Here is a 9,539-nt window from a genome sequence, read left to right as displayed (position 1 = left end):
CCCCCAAAAAAGGCAGAAAGGATGCCCAATCCCTCCTGCCACCAGATGTTCCCCTGAACCCCCATCCCCAGTACCTTTGTGTGAAGAGAGCAAGAGGGAGGCTTGGTTCCTCCTGCTCTGAGGTCCACCGATCCAAAATGGTGGGCCTTCCCCTCCTCAGTGCATCATGTGATGCATGGGGAGGGGCCTAAAACCCTGATTGGCTCAGCCACCTAAGGCCCCCACCCAAGGGGCGGGCCTTAGGCATCTGAGCCAGTCAGACCCTTAGGATACACAAGGAGGGGTAAGCCTGCCATTTTGGATCAGGGGTCTCAGAACTGGAGGGATGGAGCCTTCCAACTGCTCTCTTCCCACAAAGGTACGGGGGGGGGGGGGGACGGACAGTAGTAGACCTTGTTCTCACTTGTATGCACAGTGCATTCTGTTTTCTACTAATACAAACGTATAAAATTGTACAGAACATCTGTCCTTTTGGAATCACAAAACATAAAATGTGCATGAAACTCGAAAGAAAAAAAGGAAATTATAGCCACCTCTGCAAAAATTATAGCCACCTCATTTTCGCAATCTAAAAACCACCATTGAACCCCCACGGTAGAGGAAGTACTGTGGCTTTAAGAATCTCTAGACAAACACCTGAAATGAACTCTACTGCAGACAGATGAAAAAAAAAAAAAAGCCATCGCTTGGCCCTGACTGCCTCGTTAATATTCATGAGGTGATTTTTTTCCGGTGTCAAATTTGCCTGAGAAAGCCTGGAACAGGGCTTGTTGCTAGGACAGGAATAGGGAAAGCTGTGCCCGATTGGCTGGCCGGGATTATGGCATGAGCCAATCGTAAAGAGCATGCTCCAGCCAGGGACGCTGAACGTAGTGGTGTGAGAAGTGCGTCCATTAAAATAGGAAGAAAGAGGTGAAAACCCCCTTCAGAGAGGTGCAGAAGGGCTGCAGCCTCCTGATGGAGCAATGCCAGTGAGCAGACAATTACAAAGCAGAGGCGCCATGTGCCTGACTTTGTAGACGGTATGCATTCAAATTTCATGTTCTTACTTGTGCTTTATGACATGCACCGTATCGATACTGTCCTCCATTTACTATAGTTTTAAATGCCTGAGGCTTGGGGGAAAATGAGAGGGGTATAGATACTGATATGTTTACTTTAATAGCAGTGAAGGAGAAAACATGTTAGTGTTTCACGTCATCGTTCACTGCCGAAGAACTGAAATGCAAAAAAAACCCACAAAAAAACAACCACAACCCTCCAAAATTAGTCAGGGTGGCGCCAACAGTCGGTAAAAGGTAAAACGCGGATTTGTTGGATCCTCTGGATTTCCCTGGATCCTCTAAATTTTAAAATTTGACTGTTTCTTGACTCGGTTGTAATATTTGGGCTTTGAATATATATTTTTTTATTTTTATTTTATTATTTCATATGTCAGTAAGGCCGTGCATGAGTCTCCTGCAATTACAGTCCTTCAGTATCCACCTTAAAAGCTTTCTTCTTTCGTGGTAAACCCCCCCCCCCCCATGTTAGTTTGCATCACAGGGGGTGTGACTCTTTGCACAGTATTCATTTTAAAGGCCTTCCCCTGCCCTTTCTCTTTTCTTTGTTTTGGTGCTTGCAGACGTAAGGGAATGAAAGTTTGTTCTTCTTTTTCACTGGTCTCTTCTCTTTGCTTTGGGTTTGCTCTGCCAGGCTCTGCACCCAGTCTCCCTCCCTGGCTTTGCACCCAGCCCCTTCCCTCCCCTGCCAGGCTTTGAACCGTCCCTCTCCCTCACCACCCTCCCTTGCTAGGCTCTGCATCCTTCCCTGCCTTGCCCAGTTCTGCAGCCAATATCATTCTTACATGCCTCCCTCCTCTTCCCTGCCAGGCTTTGTACCCAGTCCTCCTCCCCCCCCACTCCAACCCTTGTCTGGCTATGCACCCAGCCCTCCTCCCTCCCCTGCCTGGCATTGCATCCAGCCCTCCTCCCTCCCTTGCCTGGTTCTGCACCCAGCCCTCCTCCCTCCCTCCCCTGCCAGGCTCTGCACCCTGTCTGCCTCCTCTGATGCTTTGCAGGCCTCCCCTGAGCCTGCCATAAGCCTTGGTGATCCAGCAGTGGCCGGAAGGGATCCCTCCTGCCTCCTGTCCCAGCCGACTCTGACACATTCCACCTCCCTCCTGCCTCCCAGACTTTTTTAAAAAACTACCTTTATAACTCTGGCAGTTCAGCGGCAAACCAGAGCAAGAGCGATCTTCCTATTCTCCTGTCTTGTGCAGAGCCACTATCTGAATGGCTGCTGCAAGTTCTTGTGGCAACCTCATGAGACCACAGGAACTCGCAAGCAGATAGCAGCTCTGCAAGGGGTAGAAGCTTAGGAAGAGCTTCTGCCCCAGTTCACTGCTGGACCACCAGGGCTTTAAAGGTAGTTTTTTTTTAAGTCTGGGAGGTGGGATATGTCAGAGTCAGCTGTAACAGGAGGCAGGATGAATCCTTCTCATCCCAGCCTACCGCTGGACCACCAGGGCTTACGGCAGGGCAGACCCGGGGGAGGCCTACAACTGGTTCGGGGGGGGGGGGGAGGAGGCTGGTGGACGCTGACCTGAATATAACTGAGACCCCCATTTTTTTTGGCCCCCAAATCTTGGTTTATATTAGAGCAGGGGTAGGCAGTTCCAGTCTTCGAGTGCTGCAGCCAGGTCAGGATTTCAGGATATCCACAATGAATATGCATGAGATAGACTTGTATCTCAAGGAGGCAGTGCATGCAAATCCATCTCATACATATGCATTGTGGATATCCTGAAAACCTGACCTGGCTGCGGCTCTCGAGGACCGGAATTGCCTACCCCTGTATTAGAGTATATAAGGTATTTTAAAAGTATGGTGCTCTGAGATGCTGTGTGCTGTTTTTGTTCGGGCAAAACCACCCAAGTTTTTGTGTTATGTTAATGTAAACCACATAGGACAGCATTGTGGTTGAGTTGCAGAATGTAAATGTTTGAAATAAATAACTTGTGTTCATTTTTAGTGTTCATTTTTAAGGTTTATAAAATGTTTCCCCAACAATTGTCCAAAGCAGTGTACATAAAAACAATTAACATGAAGAGAAAGTTATAGGGCACAGAGCTTTCAAGACGGTGAGATGGGGTGAGGGTTGCAAGAAATGAAAAAGAAGCAAATAGAAAAAACAGGAAATGAAAGGGTGGTGAAGCGATAGGAGTCCTACTTGAATAAGAAACTCAGGATATTTTAAAATATATGACTCATAAGAGCAGAAGAACTGCCCTAGTGGGTCACAGCAATGGTCTATCTAGCTTAGCATCCTGTTTCCACCAGTGGTAGAGTAAGGACACAAGTACCTGGCTTGTTCCAAGAAGGTAACAAGATTCCAAGCAGCAGTGGCTTCCCCAGATTTACTTTAATAGCAGTTTATGGACTTTGTCCAAACCTTTTTTTAAACCCAGCTATGCTAGCTGCTTTTACCACATCCTCTGGCACCCAGTTCAGAGCTTATGCATTAAGGGGCTGATTCTGTAAAGGACACCGGTCTCAGCAGCAACCTAAGCGGCGGCTAATTGCACACCGGCATCCTATACAGAATCAATTAACCACCCCCGATTCTCTAACCGGTGCCTGATCCCTTGCCATCAGCTGATTGTGGCAAGGGAATCTCCCTGCTGCAATCAGCTGAGTTGAGCAGCTGTGGCAGGAAACCCCTTTCCGTGAAGTTGGCCAGTAGGAGGGTTGCCCACTTCTGCCGCCACCCCGAACCCCCACCCCCACACCGTGAATGTCCTGGAAGCAAAGGGGACTGGATCCAGGTGAATGCAACTTTCCGGGAAGAAAAGGAAGCTGGATCCAGGTGGATGTTGCCCTTCTGGAAACAAATAGGGGCGGTGTATGGACATAGGAAATTAACTGCAGAGGGGCTAGGGAGCCATACGAATCTGGAATGTTTGACATAGGGTGAGACTAGAGAAATAGGGAATGCTGAATAGTGGGCTTGACAACTAGAAAGGGAGAAGGGGATGTTGGACGTGGAGGTAGTGGCTAGGGAGACAGAAAGTGATGCTGGATGTAAGACAATAGATAAGGGAAGAGAAATAAAGGCAATGCTGGACCTGGGAGGGAGAGGAGAGGGGAGAGATGTCTTGTCCCCCATGCCCAGCAAGTGATTGTGGAAGGTAATATCCATGGAGGAGTGTGGGGTGGGATGGAAAGCTACTCCGATTGCAGTGGTGCTAACTTTCCTTCAAGTAAGTCTCAACAAAAGCCATGCAGTGGTGTCACTCAGAGGGTCCAAGTGGTGGGCCTCTCGTGCTTCAGAGACTGGATGCAAAGCTCCCCTGGCTTCTCATCCAGACACAGACAGATTCTTAAAGGGGGTACTAAGACTCAGTTCATCGGTAAAACAACCTTTTCCTTCATGGAATCTTAACTTGGTTTTGCATGGCCTCAGTCAGGCTCCATATGAGCCTGTTCAAGAGGCATCCTTGTTGGATCTTACCGTCAAGACTGTTTTCCTTGTGGCCATTATGCCAGTGAGACGAGTCTTGGAGCTGCAGCCCTGTCATGCAGGGAGCCCTTCTTCAAGTTCACAGAAGTGGGAGTTTCCTTGTTAACAGTCCCATCCTTTTTGCTGAAGGTTGTTTCGGCATTTTATGTCAATCAAGAGGTACGATTACCAGCGTTCCAGACCACAGGGTCAAAGGAAAAAGGACAGGATTCTGAGAAAGTTGGATGTGAGGAGAGTCCTCCATTATCTAGAAGTCACCAATGAGTTCCAGCTGTCTATTTATGCTCACCAGTCAGGCTAGACGCGTTAGACCAGCGTCTAAGCTACCATTTCAAGATGGATACGGATGGCATCTTGACAGCATATATTGCCAGTGGCAAACAACCACTGGTCTCCTTGAAAGCACATTCCATAAGAAGCATGGCTTCTTTGTGGGTGGACGCTCAGGCGATTTCACATATATTCTTCAAGTTCTACAGAGTTGAAGTGGTCTTTGGGTCCTCAGTGTTACGTGCAGGCACAGAAGTCCTGCCTTCTGGGACTGCTTTTGTATATTCCTACTGTCCAGAATGACCCACCTAGAAAAAAGAGATTAAGTTCTTACCTTTCTAATATCTTTTCTAGTAGATAGGTGTGTCATTCTGGAACCCTTCGCTGTCAGTATTTATTCCGCCTGCCTACTGTCTCGATCAGGAAATTCAAGTCAGAACTGAGATTTTGATGTCAGTCAGACCTTAAGGCAGTGTTTCTCAAATTGTGTGCCTCCTGAGATTCCACGTGTGCCGCAGTACACTTTGAGGAAGAGAGGTGCCTTACAGCTGACTTCTCTACCTGGTACAGCGTCAGCGCTGCCCGATTCGCTGAAGACCTGCATGTTTCCCCCTTCTTTCTAGCGTCCTCCAGTTTCCCCTCTGAAAGCTAATTACAGCAGTCTCCAGCAGATCGCCAGTAGGTTAAATGATTTTATTTTCAAAATAGTGATTGAAATGTGTCAGTTTTGAGAATTTATATCTGCTGTGTATATTGTGTGTATATGAAAAATGAATGGAAAAAATTGCATTACAATTAGTAAAGGGGATGGGATCTGGGGCAGAGCTTGGGTGGGCCTAGGGAGGTCTTTGGTTGGGGTACTCAGTTGATATTTGTTAGACTTAGGGGTACTTATCTTGAAGTAGTTGAGAAACACTGCTGTAGGCAATCAGCTGGCGCCAGTGCCTCTCCTTCTTTCTGGCCCTCTTTCCTGCTGGCACCCCCTACTGGCGTCTCAGGGCCCATCTGGAGGATCTCTGCAGATAAGCGGACATCGGCATGATGTCACGCATATGTGTGATGTTATCACGGCAATGACTGCGCACTTCTGGGTGCCTCAAGCCGTGGCCACTACCTTTAGTGTGTCCCGGTTTGAGAGACACTGCCTTAAGGGTATGAAGAATAATCTATTGCTATAACCCTAGGCATATTAGATAGATTGTGAGACCCACAGGGACAGACAAGTAAAAATGCTTGAATACCTGAATAAATCTGTGTAAACCATTCTGAGCTCCCCTGGGAGAATGGTATAAAAAATGGAATAAAAAATAGCACATTATGTATATGTTTAAGCTCCATAAATGTTTCTGATTGGTATGGTTATTTTGATTGTTCAATTAAAATGTTTAACATGTTTGTTATACTTTCAGAGCAGAACACATTTGTAGATTGGGGAATCTCCCTGTACCCCTTTTTCTTGCCTGCTTTGGTACAAACTGAAGGGAACAGCAGAGCCCTCTGGAGAAGGAGGAGGAGTTGAAAACCTGAAATGGTTTCCTTCTGCACAGCTTGTGAGCATGGGGAGAATACCCTACCTTCCAGAACGACACACCTATCTACTACTAAGAAATATATTAGCAAGGTAAGAACCTAATCTCTTTTTATCCCCAAGTCTGTCTGGTTTATAATAGTTTATGGCACAGGTGTCAAAGTCCCTCCTCGAGGGCTGCAATCCATTCAGGTTTTTAGGATTTCCCCAGTGAATATGCATGAGATCTATTCGCATGCACTGCTTTCATTGAATGCTAATAGATCTCATGCATATTCATTGGGGAAATCCTGAAAACTCGACTGGAATGCGGCCCTCGAGGAGGGACTTTGACACCCCTGGCTTTGGACTTTTGCAGCAACAACACAAAATGAATCTCTACAGAGAAATGGTAACAGAGATTTGTAACTTTCTGGTAATGTCCAGCTATCTTCAAATGTAATCCGCCTAGAACTGCAAGGTACAGGCGGAATATAAGTCACTAAGGTAATGTAATGAAAAGGACACAAAATAAGGCGAGTGGAGATGGCTGCAAATTAAGTACCACAAGTCCATTCTGAAATCCTTTATTAGTAGATGCTATGTGACCATGTTTCATCACTATGCTTGCATCTGGGGTCCTCCCCTCACTCAGCTGCTTACGCTCCAGCACTGGTCACTTCCACACTGGAAGTCTGGGTCAAAACTTGGGGGGTTGGGAGAATAAAATACAGTTTTACTAAAAACAGATAACCAGTTTAAGCCAAAACAAAATTTCATAAATTTTAATAATTTCTAGGAAGACTAGTTTGTATTTCTATTCAGTAACATCTGTAAACTTTATCTATAAATCATATTTGCTTTAAAAGTGACTCATGTTTCCATTACAGAAAATAGCATTTTAGTGAGAACATAATTTAATTTTCTGTTTACAATATATTTTATTGGATCAAATACAAATTCTACTGATTGCTTTATCTCACCAGCCTTTAAGACCCTTTCTTCAAATATGCCCCTGTTTGAATAATCTTTATATTATTCCAATAAACGCATAAACTATAATTTCATTATGCCATTATGAGTAATTTAATAATTTTTTCTTATCTGATGGCAGATTCCAGAGGCTTTAGCAACTAGCCATGAAGTAACAAGAAGACATGAACCACGGCAGCTAAAAGATGAGAGTTACACGCAAGCGTCTCTGCTCCCTCCTCCTTTGTGTGTACTCTTTGTTCTCCCTCTATGCTGCTTATACAGTCTTTTTTAAGAGCTATGTCCATTCTCGTACCCACAGGGTAGCACATAAGAAAAATACTCATGCTCAAGAGCCCTCTTTGGGAAAGCAAGACTGGAACCCTTGGGAAAATGATGAAAAACAAATACAAGTAACTGCAGAACAGAGGTATGCTTTTCCTATTAGTGCACCAGTCAAATTTAGAGTACAAATCTGGGGTAAGGCTGCTATTGGCCTTTACCTCTGGCAACATATATTTGAAGGTTTGTTGAAACCAACTTCTACAGCAGCACAGTGGCGAGAAGGAAACCTAAGAGAAGGGAAAACACATTTTAGTTTTATCACAGGTCCTGCTGTAATGCCAGGTTATTTCTCAGTAGAGACAGATGGTGTGGTTTTAGTTTTGAATGGCAGAGAAGAAGCAAAAATTGCTTATGCTGTACAGTGGCTACATTATGTGCAGACTTTAGTAGAAACTCACAAGCTGCAGTATGTAGCTGTAGTGCTCCTTGGAAGTGAACAATGCAATAATGAATGGATTCAACCTTATCTGAAAAAATATGGAGGATTTGTGAAGTTGCTTTTCCTGGTCTATGATAGTCCCTGGATTAATGAAGTTGACATTTTTCAGTGGCCCCTAGGAGTTGCTACATACAGGAATTTTCCTGTGGTGAATCCTGATTGGTCAATGCTCCAAGCTTCTAGACCTTACCTCTGTAATTTTTTGGGAACTATTTATAAAAATTCATCCAGAGAGACGCTTTTAGCAGTTCTTAGACAAAATGGACTTAACCATCATTGTTGGATTTCAGCCAGAGAGCGATGGCAGCCTCAGGAAACAAATGAAAGCTTGAAGAGCTATCAGGATGCACTGCTACAGAGTGATCTGACCTTGAGCCCAATCGGTGTAAATGTGGAATGCTACAGAATTTATGAAGCTTGCTCATATGGCTCAGTTCCTGTTGTGGAAGACATAATGACTCTGGGAAATTGTGGTAACTCATCTCTGCACCATAAGGCTCCATTGAGATTACTTAAGTCTATGGGTGCTCCCTTCATTTTTATTAAAAACTGGAAAGAGCTGCCCTCTATATTAGAAAAGGAGAAGAACTTGAGCTTACAAGAAAAGATTCAAAGACGAAAGAAACTTATAGAATGGTACCAACATTTCAAAGCACAAATGAAACAAAAATTCATTAAAGTTTTAGAAACTTCATTTATGCAAAATAATAAAGATGGTTAGTATGATGTTTGGGTCTTGAGAGCAGACTAAAGCTAGTGTTTTTAGTCATTTCTATTTCTGCTTGCACTGGCGATGTCAATATCCCAGTATAATGATGATGGCAAAACTGTGCCCAAACCTGAACCTATATCTGGAAGCTATGAGAACTAGTACTTTGTTCCACTCTATAGGTCCCACAGATGAAAAACTTCCAGTATATATGAGACAATCATCTCTTTTGTAAAATGAAGTATGATAGTTGATGCCTTTATAGGATTTAGTACATTTTGATGACTGATATGCTACGCCACTGTTACCACTTCTCACCTAATGAAAATTAAATAGACATTTTAATTAATTAGATTTTTTTTTTTTAGGGTCCCATTTTGTATGCTGCCAAATTTTTAATAAGCAGAAAGAGTAGAGCAAGGAAGAGCCACTGCCACAGAGGAGATGTCAGTCAGAGCTGACAGCAGCAGAAAAATCTGTTTCTCTTTCACTGCCTCCTGCAATCTCTTCCGGCCAGGAGAAGCACTTACTTGCTACTGCCCTGTTCTACTAAGTCTCCCACAAAGGTCAAACCTCAGAGGGAAGATGGCAGAAGCTTGAAATAAATGCAATTTGCTAACTCCTGCCATGGAAAAAGTTGATTATTCTGAGAAAGGAAGATTATTTTGTTAGAGGGAGACAGGGCTAGTGCTGATGGTAAAGCAGGGAGAGTTATAACGTATTTATGTGTATGAAGTCTATACCTCTGTATCATTTCTAATTTTATGTAAGCCACAATGATTCCTAGTAGACATTTG

General features: G+C 44.3%; 1 protein-coding gene across 2 annotated transcripts; it reads left to right on the top strand.

The window, feature by feature from the left end:
- The first annotated feature begins 280 nt into the window (after positions 1 to 280).
- Positions 281 to 9,102, top strand: RXYLT1 (ribitol xylosyltransferase 1). Of its 2 annotated transcripts, none has more exons than XM_033918570.1 (2): positions 281 to 358; positions 7,392 to 9,102. In XM_033918570.1, exon 2 carries the CDS (start codon positions 7,456 to 7,458, stop codon positions 8,752 to 8,754), a length of 1,299 nt encoding a protein of 432 aa, XP_033774461.1. In that variant the 5' UTR covers positions 281 to 358; positions 7,392 to 7,455; the 3' UTR covers positions 8,755 to 9,102. The 2 variants fall into 2 exon arrangements, with proteins under 2 accessions (XP_033774461.1, XP_033774460.1); XM_033918569.1 differs by lacking the exon at positions 281 to 358 and adding an exon at positions 831 to 1,022.
- Positions 9,103 to 9,539: the final 437 nt, after the last annotated feature.

This window comes from Geotrypetes seraphini, chromosome 13 (genome assembly GCF_902459505.1).
Source record: "Geotrypetes seraphini chromosome 13, aGeoSer1.1, whole genome shotgun sequence".
Taxonomy (NCBI): Eukaryota; Metazoa; Chordata; class Amphibia; order Gymnophiona; family Dermophiidae; genus Geotrypetes; species Geotrypetes seraphini.
This window is presented reverse-complemented; position numbering and strand designations above follow the sequence as displayed.

What these genes read in the sequence shown, in the direction of transcription:
- RXYLT1 (XM_033918570.1), top strand. Translation starts at nt 7,456, where the DNA reads ATGAGAGTTACACGCAAGCGTCTCTGCTCCCTCCTCCTTTGTGTGTAC.